This window comes from Jaculus jaculus, chromosome 17 (genome assembly GCF_020740685.1).
Source record: "Jaculus jaculus isolate mJacJac1 chromosome 17, mJacJac1.mat.Y.cur, whole genome shotgun sequence".
NCBI lineage: Eukaryota > Metazoa > Chordata > Mammalia > Rodentia > Dipodidae > Jaculus > Jaculus jaculus.
The window spans coordinates 6,550,248-6,567,519 of NC_059118.1; the positions used below are offsets into that span (position 1 = coordinate 6,550,248).

General features: G+C 49.4%; 1 protein-coding gene across 1 annotated transcript in view; it reads right to left on the reverse strand.

The window, feature by feature from the left end:
* The window catches only part of Itga9 (integrin subunit alpha 9), a 322,030-nt gene that overhangs the window by 87,565 nt on the left and 217,193 nt on the right, over window positions 1-17,272 (reverse strand). Inside the window, exon 19 of the mRNA XM_045136949.1 lies at window positions 15,510-15,660. Coding sequence (XP_044992884.1) covers window positions 15,510-15,660 — 151 coding nt within the window. The remainder of the gene's footprint in view (window positions 1-15,509; window positions 15,661-17,272) is intronic.

The following is a 17,272-nucleotide window of genomic DNA, read 5'->3' on the forward strand; positions in this document are numbered from 1 at the left end:
TCTCTCTCTTAAATAAATGAATTAATTAAATTAAGTATTTTTAAACCGAGGGCCCGTTTTAGACCTGGGTTCCCAAAAGCCAACTTTGAGAAGAGGACTCATGGGTAAAACTCCACCACCCCCTCCGCAAGGACAGTAAGGAAGACAGGGTGCAGCAGCGCAGGGGTAGACAGGGGTCCAAGCACCGGGAGATCTTGGGTCACATCCCTACAGGGTCCCAACTCAGCGCTGGCCTGAAGGGGAACTGGGCTTCTGCACTTCTGTACCAGACCTCAAGGGCTGTCGGGGTCCCTCGGACTTCCACAGTCACGGGTGCAGGGCGTTCAAAGCAAAGCAAGCCACTGTGGTGTGTGTGGGTGTGTGCCCTCAGGTGGATGGGGCAGACGTGCTGGAAGGAACGGAAGTTGGAGTGAGGGGGCCGCCAACATCCTTGGCTTCCTTGACCGACTGGACAAGGGACCCTGGGGCCAGATCTCCCTGCTGCAGCCTAGACCCCCACCTTCATACCTCTGGCTAAAAAGGCAGCCCAGACTCTCCTGGGAAAATGAGCTCAAGCCCAGTTCCATTCAGGAGTCAGAACCAACGTCAAAATGAGTTCTGGCAGCGACAACAGGCATTCGCGTCCCTGGTGTTAGCGCGGGTGTAAGCGGCTTTTAGTGTTAGTCGACTAATTGGTGCGTCAGGGTTTATTTTCTAAGGCACTGAAATCATTTTAAATAGTCTAGACTTACAAAACAGTTCAGCTGATTTGGCTTTTATTCAAAGATAAATGGAGAAATTCTATTAGTTTGAACCATATGAAATGGCTGGCACTAGGCTATTTTTTCACTTAGAGTCATATGTTAATTTCCCATGGCTCAACCTAAACCTCTTAATGTTTTTAACTTACAAGTTATTGCAAGTGTTTTGTGAAAGTGGTAAATAAAGTTAATAAGTAAATGTTTTGTTTAGATTATTTAAGTGTAGAAAAAAAATTTTAAAAAACCTGCCTTTCAAGGCAGACATACTATGGACCAAGGACACCTCTGCAGATTCGCCATATCTCTCCTCATCTGAAACCATCTCTCTCTCATCCAAGCAGTCCTCCGTCCAGACGGATTTGTGTGCTGGCCCGGGACTGTGCAGACGCATGGCGGGCTGGGATGTGAGCTATTGACCCTTTAATAATGATCTGTGCTATGGATTCTTTCAAAGACTCTGAAGAAACACCCTTGTCTTTGTGCAGTTTCCTCAGAAGTAAACTCTGAGACGAATTCCAGGGCAAGCATGTTTGGGAACTGAATGTAGGGGACAGGGACATGAGTGGGAGAAATTCACATAGTTACCAACGGACAGATGACTAAGTCAGGTGCTACTGTGGGCGAATGGGCTTAACCCACTGAGAGCCGAGTGCACAGAACAAAGACCACAGAGGTCTCTACCCCAAGGTGGACGCGGCTGTAGTCTCTGTCTGTGAACGCCCAATATGCATTGACTGGGCTCCTCCTGGGAGCACTGATATCCCCACACTTCTGGTTTACTATGGGCAGGACCAGAGCAACTCTGTCAATAGAAAGGCTCATGGGTAAAAGGATGCAGGTGCCAACAGCTACAGAGACAAGGACAAGGGGCACGGGTGGAGTGCCAGCAGGCTCTGCTGCAACCTGAGCATCCTGTGCTCCTCAGTGAACGGGCTGCTGCTCGGCCCCGTTCACGCCCTTTTCTCTTCCCTTGTTCTGGCAAATTGGATTATGATAGATCATAGCTGTGAGTTACATCGTCTCTGTGTGTAAATTACACCTCAGTCAGAATGCTATTAAAGGGTTGGAGAGAAGGCTCCACAGAGAAAGGTGCTTGCTTTCAAAGCCCAAAAGCCTGGGTTCAAGTCTCCAGCACCTACTTAAAGCCAGATGCACAAAGTGGCGCTGGGGGGGGGGATCTAGAGTTCATTTGCAGCGGTAAGAGGCCCTTATGTGCCCATCCTCTCTCTCTCTTTGCATATAAATAAATACAGATATTTTTATAAATGCTATTAAAGACTCCCTTGGGGATGGAGAGATGGCTCAGTGGTTAAAAGCATTTGCTGCAAAGCCTATTGGCCCAGGTTCAATTCCCCAGAACCCTCATAAAGCCAGATGCACAACGTGGCACATGCGTCGGCAGTTTGTTCACAAGGGCAGGAGGCTCTGGTGTGCTCATTCTCTCTGCCTCTTCTCGGTCTCTCATAAACGAATGAATAAGTAAATACATAAATAAATAAATAACTTTTAAAAGACTCCTTAACTAGTTACGGGGGCAGAGGCTGACTTCCCCAGGAGATTCTTTGGCAAGGCGGCTGAACGGCTCCCCCGTGGGTAAGGCCGCACCCTGGGCCAGCGGAACCAGGAGCTCCGTCTCCTCCTCTTATGGTGCTTCAGCCTTCCTGAGCTCCGCGAGCCTTGAGCCTAAATGGACCCCGTGAGCCCCTGCTCCCTCACTCACGCTGGCCATCAGAGCCCATCTGGCAGGCCTGTGGCAAGGATTGCAAGCAACGCAGCGCCAGCACAGTGCTTGGAGAACGCTCGGCGGACGCCCGCTCCTTTCGCAGGCCAGCCACAGAGTGGCTCCGTGTCTGCCCAGAAGACATGGCTCTGCAACGCTGCTAGGCCTCAGCCGTGCTCCAAGTGCATCTGTGGTCCTCATCACTGGCCTGACAGGGTGACAGGGTTGCAGGACTTCAAGCCAGGAGCCATGGATACTGCAGTAGAGAACAGCTCCTCCAATTCTACCGCGGTACCACCCCCCACGAGTCTGGCTAAAGTGCGCAGCCCCGGGGCGCGGTGGAGATGGGAAGGCGGATAGTCTAGCAAGGTCTCAGGCGATGCTAATGCAGCTGACACAGGGACCACGTTGTGCGTCGTGGCGGCACGCACGGCCTAAGCTTCAAGTGACGCGGAAGGTGAGGACCAACACCCAACAGTTGTTCTCTGGCCTCTTCATGCGTGTCGGCTGTGGCACACATGAGCTCACACTTATACCCATGAACACTTGCACATCATATACACATGTATCAAAAGCATAAATAGGAGGAGAAAGTGTGGGGGGGAGAGAGGGAATTAACATGGGATTATTTTTATAATCATGGAAAATGCTAATAAAAATTTTAAAAAAGTGGAAAAAAATTGGAACTATTTAGAGTAAAATATATATATATATATATATATATATATATATATATATATATATGTATATAAGGGCTAGAGAGATGGCTGAGTGGTTAAAGTGTTTGCCTACAAAGCCAAAGGACCTTGGTTCGATTCCCCAGGACCCACATAAGCCAGATGCACAAGGTGGCGCATGTGTCTGCAGTTTGTTTGTACTGGCTGGAGGCCCTGACATGTCCATTCTCTCTCAAATAAATAAATAAAAATAAAATTTAAAAAATACATAAATAGGGTTGGAGAGATTGCTTAGCGGTGAAGGTGCTTACCTGAAAAGCCTAAGGACCCAGGTTTAATTCCCCAGGACTCACGTAAAACCAGGTGCACAATGTGGCTCAAGCACCTGGAGTTCATTTGCAGCAGCTGGAGGCCCTGGTGTGTTCATTCTCTCTGTCTCTCTTCTATTTCTCTGTGTTTGTAAATAACTAAACACATACACACACATACACACACACACATATATATACATACACATACACACATGCACATATATCTTATTAGTATCAGCTGATAACAGTTGTTTTTCATGCAGCCAAACATATCTCTAACTGACTTAACAACTCACTGGCAGCCAGGCGTGGTGGAGCACACCTTTGATTCCAGCACTTAGGAGGCAGAGGTAGGAGGATCACCATAAGACTACATAGTGAATTCCAGGTCAGCCTGAACTAGAGTGAGGCTCTACCTTGAAAAACAAAACAAAATCCTCACTTGCATATGAAGCAGGGCAGGCTCAAAGACCTCATAAGGACAATGCCAATAGCCTCATAGAACATGGGGGCTCTGAAAATCTTGGGTTCTCCGTAAGCCAGACACCAAATCTGGCAAGCTGGACTGTCGTGGATTGTACCTGAGCATTCATACTGTCTACTAAACTCCACGGGCATCTGCCTATGCCAGTCCCCCCGTGTCGAAGCTGGCAGGGATATCCTGTGCATAACTGACACTGAGAGCATCAGAAATGACACAAGAGCTCAGAGACCATCAGTGTACAAGTAAGTGCGCCTGGCCTGACACAGAGGCGACCAGCTTCTTCAGCAGCTTCTACAGTAGCAAACCTCTTCAGTGTCCAATCACATCCCCCAAGGCCCCTTTCACGTGACCGCCTTATGGCTTCGGTTTGTACTGGCGTCCGAGAGCGGGCGCCCACAGGTCACCTTTGGTGGCTTGATTTTGGAGCCACACTGTCCGTATCTTACCCTCTACGGCTGGAAAGTACCAGGAGCTTTGCTCCCTAAGTGGACCTCGACTAAGGTCTGGCTGAAGCCCAGTTTCCTGGCCTGGAGATGGGGCAGTGCTGTGTCAGAGTTCCCCAACAGGATCTAGCCAAGGCTACAATGGGGGGGGGGCTTTGCCTGAGATTGTGTCCCACACCGCCTCCATGCATGTATCCCCCAAAACAGACATCCCTCATGAGCCCCCTCTTTCTACCCGCACATGAGTCCACGTTCTCAGCATCAGCTCCAGTAGAACCAGCCTGAGACACCCATGTTCTTCCTGAGGGTTTTTGTTTTTGTTTTTCCTAGCTGTCACGTATTTGACTCAGCGGAACAGTCTTCTTCCACCCTTCTTTGGAGAGGTGCTTAGCTGCTTCATGAAAAGAGACCGTAACTCCGACCTTCCCTTCCCTGTTAAACTAGGAAATTATTGGCCGGGCATGGTGGCACACACCTTTAATCCCAGCACTCGGGAGGCAGAGGTAGGAGGATCACCATGAGTTCAAAGCCATCCTGAGACTACAGAGTGAATTCCAGGTCAGCCTGGGCTAGAGTGAGACCCTACCTCGAAAAAAATAAAAAAAGAGGAAATTATTAAATTGCTGTTTTGCAGCTTGTTAGGAAAACAAATCCGCGAGTTTCACACAGGCTGTCTAAGCCCCTCTCAGAGATCTGCCGTGGCGTGGCTGCGGGCAGCGTTCTTCGTAATTGGCTCTGCTTCAGCTTCAGCTGTGTTGGGGCCTCCAAAGCTAAGCGTAGCCCTAGTTGCAAGCACAAACGGAGCTTTTCACACGGGCGAGAACTGAGCCCACGGCCACGGAGCCCTGCGGCTGGAAAGGACCTGGTTCCCCACTGCGTCCTGATGCCAACTGCCACCGACGGGCCTTGCTCTCTCTGAGGCATGTCGCTCTAGGCTACTCTGACAGTGGGTACCAGAAGATGCCCAGGGCCACAAGTAAAATCACTAGGTTGGGGGGACTCAGGACATGGCTCAGCAGGTAAAGTGCTTGCTGCACCAACGTGAAGACCCGAGTTCAGATCCCCAGCACCTGTGTAAAAATCAGGTATGGTGGCACATGCCAGTTATCACATCGCTTGGAAGATGGAGACTAGAGGATCCTCAGCGTTTACTGGCTAGCTTCTCTAGCCAAACTCGTGAGCTCCAGGCCCAGCGTATCAAAAAACAAACAAACAAACAAACAAACAAAAAACCCATCAGGGTGAGAATGGCTGAGGAAGATTCACAGTGTTCTCAATCTCTGGCCTCACACGCATGTGCACACACAAGTACTCCCATATGCATAAGACACACAGACACACAGACACACACACACACACACACACACACACACACACACACACACACACTCTCATGCAGAATAAAAATAATTGCCGGGTATTGTGGAGCACGCATTTAATCCCAGCACTCGGGAGGCAGAGGTAGGAGGATTGCTGTGAGTTCAAGGCCACCCTGAGACGACAGAGTTAATTCCAGGTCAGCCTGAACTAGAGTGAGACCCTACCTCGAAAAACCAAAAAAAAAAAAAAAAAAAAAGTAAAAGTATATAAAAATAATCAGGTGAGGAATTACAAACCCAGGGTACCTGCTCCCCTCTCCCTTTTTGTCCCCTCTTAGGGACGAAGGTTGAGGCCCACGGAAGCAACTCAGCTTAACAGTTTTCTTTTTTTTTTTTTTTAATATTTTATATATTTATTTATTTGAGAGCGACAGAGACAGAGAGAAAGACAGATAGAGAGAGAGAGAATGGGTGCACCAGGGCTTCCAGACTCTGCAAATGAACTCCAGAAGCATGTGTCCCCTTGTGCATCTGGCTAATGTGGGACCTGGGGAACCAAGCCTCGAACCAGGGTCCTTAGGCTTCACAGGCGAGCGCTTAATCGCTAAGCCATCTCTCCAGCCCCTTAACAGTTTTCTTAATGGTCTGATGGTCTCTGGGGAAGACTGCTGATGTGAGATAAGGCCCGGCTGTTAGACCAGAGCCTCTGCTGGAACGGAGCCAGGCAAGGTTTCTGCCTGGCACTGTGCAGGAAGTTCAAGGTAGTCACCGAGGGGCTCAGGGCACTGGATTAAAGACAGGAAAGGGGCGGAAGAGACTGCTTCTTCCCTACGTATTGATTTCCACCCCCAGGGCTCTCTTACCAGGGCAGGCAGTGAGTTCATTCATCATCTTAATGGCCAGGCCAAGATGACTAGAAACATCTAAAGGTTGCATTTTACTGGAGGATACTATTAACTTGACAAGAGACACCAGAGAAAGCAAAACACAATGGGCGACGGTTTCTGCCAAACGAGAACAGCCACGGCTTGCAGGGACGCAGCGTGCTTACACCCCGAAAGACGGCTGAGCCGCGGACAGTCACTTCCTCAGCCCGGCGAACGCAGGTGCCCGGGTTCTGTGGGGAGCCTTCTGCCCTAGGCCAGGCCCCTCTCCCACACAAGTATGCATGCGCGTAAATCCTTCCTTCCTGGATTGAGATTAGAAAGACGATCGTTTTTTTTTTTATCATCTGGCACCACCTTGGGCGGTTTGCTTTGAAAGTGAGAAGAGAGATTCCTGCAGGAAAGGGCAGTAAAGGTAGATCATAAACCAGAAGAATCGCCAGACGGGCAAAGCAAACAAACCAGTTCCCGCTACCCTCCCTCGTTAGGCGCCGTCGTGGGAAGAAGAGAAAGAACACGGGGACCGTCTCCCATCTCAGTCTCTCATGAGAGATTAGAAGACGGTGCCCTACCTCCCCAGACAGCTTCAGTGAGTGACGAATGACCAAAGGATGCTGTCGCCCTACAGAGTGTCAAGGGAGCTGGAGGCTGCGTAATGCACGGCAGGTGAAGTGTTCTCCCTGCTGATCCATGACTGCCCTTCCTCCTCACGGGCCTGTCTTCCCGAAGACTCTGACTTCTCTTCCTGTAAGATGCCACTGTCACTGCCCAGGACACGAGCAGCACTGTGCTAATCCTTGCTAGCTCAGGAAAAGATCCAACTCACGGAGGCATAGTTTCTACTGAAAGCGTAGGGCTCTTCACCATCGTAACGTTGAAAGGTCCTAAGTTGAACCATCAAACTAAGTCACAGACTATTTGAATACTTTCTGACTCCATAAATGGTCCATATAGTTTGGACTTCCATATATATGGTGGGATTCAGAGGCCTACCATGGCAGGATTCCTTATGCACAAGTAGCTTAGTTTAGGCCCCATTTGACCCTTAGCACAATCTCACATTATAGAGGAAGAAACTGAGGCACAAAGAGTGGATCCTCGGCCCAAGGTCATGCTGACTGCCAGAAAGAGCTGGAATTCCAGCTCGGCATCTGTTGGTAGTCACAGCCACGTTTTCCCTCTGTGCCACCCTAGATGCCTACTATTTTACTTCTCAATCCAAACTCTAGCTTAGTTGCTTCTTGCCATCATTGCAAAGCACAGATATTTTAGTCACAATTAGCTTTATTTAAAATTTTTAAATTTTTATTTATTTATTTGAGAGCAGCAGACAGACAAAGAGGGAGAGATAGGGAGGGGGGGGGAGAGAATGGGCATGTCAGGGCTTCCAGCCACTGCAAATGATCTCCAGACACATGTGCCCCCTTGTGCATCTGGCTAACGTGGGTCCTGGGGTATTGAGCCTTGAACAAGGATCCTCAGGCTTCACAGACAGGTGCTTAACCACTAAGCCATCTCTCCAGTCCACAAATAGCTTTTATTTTTATTTTATTTTTTTAAGAACACAGGCATGTTCCTGTATTTCTTTTATTTATTTATTTAAATTTTTTTGTTCATTTTTATTTATTTATTTGAGTGTGACAGAGAGAGAAAGAGACACAGAGAGAGAGAGAGAGAGAGAGAGGGAGAGAATGGGCATGCCAGGGCCTCCAGCCACTGCAAACGAACTCCAGACGCATGCGCCCCCTTGTGCATCTGGCTAATGTGGGTCCTGGGGAATCAAGCCTCGAACTGGGGTCCTTAGGCTACACAGGCAAGTGCTTAACCATTAAGCCATCTCCCCAACCCATTCTTTTTTTTTTTATTTTTTTGTTCATTATTTATTTATTTATTTGAGAGCAACAGACAGAACGAGAAAGGCAGATAGATAGATAGATAGAGATAGAGAGAGAGAGAGAGAGAGAGAGAGAGAATGGGCATGCCAGGGCCTCCAGCCACTGCAAACGAATTGTAGATGCGTGCGCCCCCTTGTGCATCTGGCTAACGTGGGACCTGGGGAACCGAGCCTCAAACCGGGGTCCTTAGGCTTCACAGGCAAACGCTTAACCGCTAGGCCATCTCTCCAGCCCCACAAATAGCTTTTAAACAGTCATTACCTTTAGGCTGTGGAGAAGGCTTGATGGATAAGTCGCTTGATGTGCAAGCGTGAGGACCTGAGCTCAGATCTCCAGAGCCCACCTACAGCCAAACGAGGCACCTCGTGTCTACAGTCCCCGGCTCCTGTGTTAAACTGGGAGGTGCAGACAAAGACTCTGGAAGCTCGAGGGCCACTCAGCCTGGCACACAATACGAGATTTGTCTCACACAAGGTGGAAGGCAAGGACTGATGTCCGAGGTTGTCCCGTGCCCACACTCACACACACATGCGTGTGCACACGCCCACATAGATTAGAAGAATCATCAACTGTAGGCAAGATATCCTGGCAAGACATACCCCACAGGAACTGACTGGCATATCTATGATTCCACAGAGATTACCAATATTTCACTGAAGGGGGCTCTGTGAGGCGTGGAAGTGAGAAGAGGGAACACAAGAGGGTAACCTGATGGGAATAGATGAATTTGTAATGTGTTCCCAGTTAAAAATAGTTCATGGAGCTGGAGGGATGGCTTGGAAACTAAGGTGCTTGCCTATGAAACCCAAGGACCCAGGTTCGATTCTCCACTACTTGTGTAAGCCAGCTGCACATGATGGCATGCATCTTCAAGGTTTTTTTTTTTTGCAGTGGTTAAAGGCCCTGGTGTGCCCATTTCCTCCCTTAAATGAATAAAGAAAGAAATATTTCATGGCCATTATATTTGGACTGACCTTGTCCATTCGTTTCCTTCCCCTAAACACAGCCATGCATCTGAAGCAGGATGGACCCTTCATCCTCAGTGGCCGCTGGTTCAACAGCTGATTTTTCCATCTCTGTCTCTGATTGTGAGAAATGCCTCCTGACTGTCCTTACGTTGGTTTTAGCATCTCCCAAATCAACTAACTGTCCTCAGTTATTTGCCTCCAGGTCAGCATCTGGGACACCCAGAGCAAGATGGCATCCCACACTACTGCGTAGACGCCTCGGGCCTCTATCAAGAAATTACCCTCAAGCCGGGCGTGGTGGTTCAGGCCTTTAATCCCAGCACTCAAGAGGCAAAGGTAGGAGGATCGTCATGAGTTGGAGGCCAGCCTGAGACATCGTGAATCCCAGGTCAGCTAGAGTGAGACCCTACCTCAACAAAACTGCAAAGAAAAATGACCCTTGACCGTGACTTCCCATCAAGATGGCAGACTCACAACCATGCTAGAGCCCAGAGGGTGAAACCAGAAATTATTGAGAACTGAGGACAACCATGTCTGTCAACAAGCCAAGAATGGACAGCTGACTCCCAGCAGGAGATGAACCACCCCTCACACAGCAGCCAGGGCCCAGGGGAACCACCGAGGAGCTGGTGATGAGCAAGAGCGCTGCTTCCGCGGTGAGCTGACAACCTGCGCCAGGGTGACGGAGACAGACACTGAGGTCGCTCAAAACACATCAATGCAGAAATCCAGAAGCTGCGGAGACTCAACACTCATGTAGACTTAAAGCACAGCCACCAATGCTCAGGATTTTGCAGAAGAGGGGGTGGAAAGAATGTAAGAGCCACAGGGTGGGAAGAAATACCCAGAAGCAAAGCCCTCCCCACAATGACAGACTGTGCTTTCACAACTCATAACCCACAACTCCATGGTGAACACCACCAATCCCCCCGAGGTGGGCCCGAGGGGGGGTGGGGGCAGGGGTGAGGGAAATGATGATACCAACATACGATGTGTCCATACAAAGTTTCTACTTAATAATAATAACATAAAGAAATAACCCTCACCTCACAGGACCATGTGTTGACCATATACACGATCTCTAGTTGGTGGCACTGTTTTGGGAGGGGCTAGCTGGTGAAGTTAGGAAGTCAGTCATGGGGGTGGGTGGGTGCACTCCGGAAGGTCATGTATGCTCTCCAGTCCCTTCTTCACGCTGTCCTTCTTGTCTACCATGAAGGTGACAAAGCTGTCGCACATGCTCCTGTTGCCAATAATGCTCTGCTCAAGGGTATGGGGCCAAGTGACCATGGACCGGGCCCTCTGAAACTGTGAGCCAAATTAAGGACTTCCTCCCTTTAAGTTCTTCTCTGAATTTGGTCACAGTGACGGGAAATGAATACAGGGAGCCTGTAACACAGAGACCCTGAAGTTCTCTCTTGGCATAGCCTCCTCTGAAACTCCGTGACAAGGAATTGCCTCTTCTCGAGCCTAAACTCAGCTGGGAGCCTTCTTGCGCTTGGCCTGAAGGGTATACTGTCAGGCCTATGCCTGCTTCCATCGTACCAAAGAACGGGTCAATACCATGACGATGTGATAGGAGCCCAGCCCCTTACTTGAGACAAACACTCATACATTCCCCATGGTGCCCCCAACACCCCCTGCAGTCATAAGAAGGCATGCCAGGGGGTAGGAGGATTCCTAACTGACAGGATTAGAGCAGAAGGGATCAAACCCTAACATGTTATGATGTCATCCTGCAACCGACATCATGGGCCCTTTGTTCCACAGTACAGCCTCTCCTCTCCTCTCCTGCTGGGCCACACCTCTTCCTCCGCTGTCTCCCCTTCTTTATTTTATTTTATTTTATTTTATTTTATTTATTTATTTGACAGAGAAAGAGGGAGAGAGAGAGAGAAAGAGAATGAATGGGTATGTCAGGGCCTCAACTACTGCAAATGAACTTCAGACACATGTGTCGCCTTATGCATATGGCTTATATGGGTCCCTGGGGATTCGAACCTGTGTCCTTTGGCTTTGCAGGCAAAGGCTTGACCGTTAAGCCATCCTTCCAGCCCTGTCTCCCCTTCTTGCTTGGGTCCGGCTCCGTCCTTCACTAGCCGCAGGAACAAGTGCCCCCCATGCTAACCCTGCTCACAGCAGCTCCTTTCACCTGTCAGCTCGGACTCACCCGGCGATTCTGCCATATGGACTGGCAGTTACAGTCATGATTTTCTTTCCCTTCCCACATCTGGGCTTCAGAGAAACTTTGCAGCACATTTGAGGCTCAGTTGGCACCGTGTATTTTAATTACTTGATGACATGCCTTTGGTCCCATTAGACCGTGACATCCCTGGGAGCAGGGACTAGATCACGTTCATTTGTGACTCTGAGTGGCTGGCACTTGGCAGGCATTCAATAGGTGCAGTCCAAACAAGCCCTTTCCTGTCCAACAGAGACAACGGCCAGTGCCCTGTGTGCCAAGCAGTGCCGCATGGAGAACTTAGAAGTTTCATACTGACTCCAGGGCCAAACGGTGTGCTACAGCCCAGGGCACTGTTCACGTTACATTCTGTACAACTGGGCTCTGAGGGTGCCACTCACCACAAGCCCAGCAAGCGCAGTGACCACGGAGCTGTGTGATACGGCGTCATTCTTCCTTGTCTCCATTTCCCCACGCACCCCTAACACCCCAGGATCACCCTCTCGTTGCTCCGGCAGAGGACCCCAGGAATTGTTACACTGGGACGAAACTTCCCCAAGGGCCTCTGTCTGGCAGGGGACATGGTACACCGGGCAGAGCTCAGTTGCTGCCTACTGTACCCTGAGCTCATCAGCACACTACTTCCCTTCTCAGCATGTTTTCGGATAGCTTGATTTAAGTGATAGAAAAGTCACCAGATGGGCATTCATCTCTACCCCGTGTACTGATAAAGGACTGTCCCTGAAAAAGTAACCCGGAGCAAGTCCATGAGGGTGGCCTTGGATTCGAAGAGGACAGACACTCCACCTCGAGGGGCGCCGTGACTGGATCTGTGGCGTCCCGCAAAGGCCCGGGCGCTCACGGCAGGGGATGAGACTTCTGCCGCCACAGAGTTACGTGACGACCCTGTCCTCTGCCACCTCCCTCACACCCGTACTCGTAATGTTCTAGAGGGCCCGTGGCATCTTGTCAACTTTGTGCCAAAATAAAACCCGGAGGTCCTTGCAGTAAGGATTTTCCAGGTACCTGAAATTCAGTGGCAAAGACAGCAAGCTGAGGGGCTGTCATGTGCCTCTTGTCCTGGGCCAGGTGCAGCGGCTAACGACTCATACCTGCGGCTTTCGTACAGACACTGTCCTCGGCTGACCACAGCCTGGTGGCCTAGGATGATGCCTGGGAGGCTAACTCAGCATGCTCGGTCTCCTGCAACTTCCAAGGGGGTGGGGACAGGTTTTCAGCTGTCTAGGGCATCACCCACCTAGCTCCTTCTACCCCTGATGTCAGATGAGGCTAGATCTGAGCTGACGGCATTCCTTCGCATCCCCTCCCCTGACTCCCAGCTTCCCTGGGTGCTCTTCTCCGGAGAGCTCTCTCACTGCGGCTCAGAGCGGGGAGAAGGGAAGGGAAAGGCGCGGACTTGCTGCTGTGCAGAACGCGGTCACGAGCGCTACTCCCTGGCCCCTGAGCAGCCAAAGAGCTGACGTACACTGCCCTTTGCCGACACAAATCTCTGTAAAAGACCTTTATCACAACATGGTCTAAGAAGAAAAAAAAAAAAGGATGAAAGGTGGGAAATAATCTCAATTTCTTTTTTTTATTTTTTATTTATTTATTTGAGAGAATGGTAGGCAGGCAGAGAGTGAGAGAGAGAATGGGTGCGCCAGGGCCTCCAGCTACTGCAAACGAACTCCAGACACGTGCGCCCCCTTGTGCATCTGGCTAATGTGGGTCCTGGGGAACAAGCCTCGACCCGGGGTCCTTAGGCTTCACAGGCAAGCACTTAACCGCTAAGCCATCTCTCCAGCCCAATCTCAATTTCTAATCAGAGGACTTGGTAGGAAATCCATATGGCCCATATGGTAGATTATCGTGCCAAAAATAAACATGGGCAAAGCATGGCATGGAAGTTAACTCCTTTATAAAATAATATACCGAGTCCTGAATCCTGAAAGGCTATGAACTTTCTAGCAGTCAACACAGTGAAGCTTCGTTGGTCACAAGTCCAGGTTCTGAGATAAAAATAAGGCAGAAACGCATAGCTGTTTCCTAGCCCCGAGCCAGAGAGAAGTCTCTCCCACAGATCCTGAGCGAGGGGAGGATACGTGTCATGTAATCACCCCTTCACCAACCACCTCTTCCCAGTTACGATGGGGTTCCCTCTGCCCTTGCATGCCATCCCACCCCACACGGGGAAAGCATCGAGACACGTGCAATTCTCCAAGTGATTCTGGGAGCAGTCAGAGACAACAGAACCCTATAGTTTCAGTGGGCTTAATTCAGAGATAATCGGCAGGGTTAGAAAGCATACCTTTCCCCCAGAGGCTCCCGAGAGCTAGAAGCAGGTTCCTGGAAAGTTCTCAGAGCACTGGAGCCATGATGCTTGACTAGGCCCCCGGGTTGAATAAGGTTGGCACAGTCCTGTCAAAATAGCTGTGGCCGGGCGTGGTGGCGCACGCCTTTAATCCCAGCACTCGGGAAGCAGAGGTGGAAGGATTGCTCTGAGTTCGAGCCCAGCCTGAGACTACATAGTGAACTCCAGATCAGCCTGGGGTAGAGTGAGATCCTGGCTCAAAAACAGCAACATAAAAAAAAAAAAAAAAACCACCCAGCAACAAAAGTCAGCGGTGCCTGGCAGGACGTGTGCTCAAACAGAAGGCCTTGCACCTGCACCTGGGGACGCGCACGCGCTCACTGAGGGCAGTGAGGGCTGTGCTCAGAAAGTGACTTTGGCTCCATTTCAACTCTGAGCCAGAGACATCAAACTTCGATGCTGTAAACAGTGACAAGCTGCGAAGAATCCCCTCTGAACAGCCGCTGAGGCGGCAGGGTCCACACAAGCCCTCCCCCTTGCTGTCCACGCCGAGGGGCACCATGGGAAGGAGGAAATATCACTGCTTCTTCTTTTCCGTTCTTTTGAATAAGTTAATCCACTCTACAAAGCCTTGCTCAAGTCGTAAATTAATTTCCTCAGTGCACTCTACTTATGGCCGAAATCAACATGTCAATGCACAGGGCTGTCACAGGTGCCCAGCTAACAGAGGAATTCAGTGCACTGCTGGTGATCACAGGCTGAATAAGCAGTTGTCTGTCCTTATTTCTTATTTTTCAGACATAAAATTACAATTTTCTAGATCATGCATGTGCTGGAGATAGCAACTTAATGAAGGGAATATATAAAAGGCCATAGGGAAAGGGTTCTAGAGAGATGGCTTAGTGGTTAACTAAGTGGCTGCAAAGCCTAAGGACCTAGGTTCGATTCCCCAGGACTCACGTAAGCCAGATGCGCAAGATGATACATGCATCTGGAGTTCATTTGCAGTGACTAGAGACCCTGGCACGTCCATTCTCTCTATCTACCTCCACCTCATAAATAAATAAAATATTTATTTATTTTGTTTATTTGAGAGAGACAGATGGAGAAAGAAGTACAGAGACAGAGAGAAAGAGAATGGGCACACAAGGTCCTTTAGCCACTGCAAATGAACTCCAGATGCATATACTACCTGTGTATCTGGTTTATGTGGGGACTGGGGAATCAAGCCTCGAACTGGGATCCTTAGGCTTCACAGGCAAGCACTTAACCATTAAGCCATTCTCTCCAGCCCAAATAAAATATTTTTTAAAAGTCACATGGGAGCAGAGTCCACAAGGGAAAAGAGATGGAAGGCAACATAAGATGCAGGCACTCTCCAAGGCACGTGTTTACAGCTAAGGCTTTGACTGCACGGGCAATAGAATTCCTAAGTAAAAAAGCGAGAAAGTTCTAGTAATCCCGAGTTCCTTACAAGGAATAGTCTTTGTAGAGTCATTGTTAAGCCCAGGCTATGAAGAAAGCCACGGCCCAGCAGATGGGGAAACGGATCCTCCTTGGGGGTGCCCTCCTTACCTTCTGCCACATGTTGATGAAGAAGAGTTCTCGGGAAACGTTGAAGGACACGTTGGCATCATAAGCATCGTCCCCGAGGTTGGAGATGGAGATGTTGAGAGAGATATTCTTTACGGCCCCCAGAGCTAGATATGGGGTTTTCTCATCAATACTGCAAAGAAAAATTAATAGCAATTAATATGCCAACGGTTACGCTAATATAACATGAGGCTTCAGGGTTGTTGAGTGTGTGGGGTAAAAAGGTAGAAATTGGAATCTCAACTACAACTCCCAGGAGCCCCATTCTCCAGGCATGTACCCAGGGGCCTCTGCTTGGTCATCTAAAACGCAGGGCTCTGCCTTGCGGAGGAGAGCAGCCAGGAGAGACTGTGGGTGAGGGGACTCCTACAGTAATCCAAGTGAAAGAGATGAAAACACACGGCGGGGGGGGGGGGGAGTAGCTGACGTGGGGAGAGGGGGCCACCATCTAGATTTGTTCCTGAGGCTGTGACAGCAGAATTTTCTTATGGTTTGGACAAGGGGTATTAGGAAAAATAGAGCCAAGGATGGCTCAAGGTTTCAGCATTCAACACCTGGAAGAGAAGGGCTCCTATCTGAGCACAATGGGAAAGACTGTGGGTAGAGAGGACCTAGAAGGGAAATCCAGATGCCGCTGGATTTACAGGAGATTCAAGGCAGCTGGATGATGGAGGAGACATCTGGGCTGGAAGTCTGCACTTGGGGTGGAGTAGGCAGGGTACCAGAGAATGACTGGAGAGGGGAGCGAAGTCTCGCCTTTGGGAGCCGACGATGGGAGGAGCCAGCAACGGAAACAGGACCGGCTAGGACAGTATTTCCTTCCTACTGCAGGATTACTGTAGGCGCCTCCTCACCCACAGTCTCTCCTGGCTGCTCCATAGGTTTCACTGCAACTAAGGGGGATGACATGGAACAGTTGGTCACAGGAGGCAGGTTCCAAGGGAGGTGCGGTCACCACCATAACAGATAGGGCAAAACAACCTGCAAAAGTAGAACTGATCATTGGAATCCACTATCTAGAGCAGGGCTTCAATTTTATTCACTTGTGACCTCTTTTGCCCTGGAGAAAATTTTACAGGCCTCTAAAATAGGTATAGAGATCAAACACTGACTGGTAGTAAGTCATAAGGGAATTTATTTTAAAACAAGTTTGTGGGGCTGGAGAGATGGCTTAGAAGTTCAGGTCCTTGCCTGCAAAGCCAAAGACCCAGGTTCGGTTACCCAGGACCCACATAAACCAAGTACATAAGGTGGCGCATGCATCTGGAGTTTGTTTGCAGTGTCTAGAGGCCCTGTCACACCCAGTCTCTCTCTCTATCTGCCTCTCAAATAAATAACAAAATATTTAAAAAAAAACAAGTCAAAACAAAACACAACAAAACAACAAGTCTGTGGCATAAAACATTGAATCATTTATTAAAGATGAAAGCAAATTTGCATACTAATGAGATGGATGTGTAACAATGCAATACAAAGGCACACTAATTTGATAATTGGTGAGGAATAACAGTAGGAAATGAACTCTTCGGTTTTTGTATTTAAATCAATGTGTTTCCATATGAGCAGACAAGTGTAGGTTAGAGCAAAAACACTGCAGTTCATCAAATAAATGCAGTCTTGAGTCCAAGCTGCGGCATTGTGGGCAGAGTTCGCTGGCTGGCAGAACGCGGGGCCGCAGTGCCACCTGGGCGTGCTGTGTGTTCAGAGCCAAATCTGTGGTCACGCCGCATGACGCAGCACGGCTG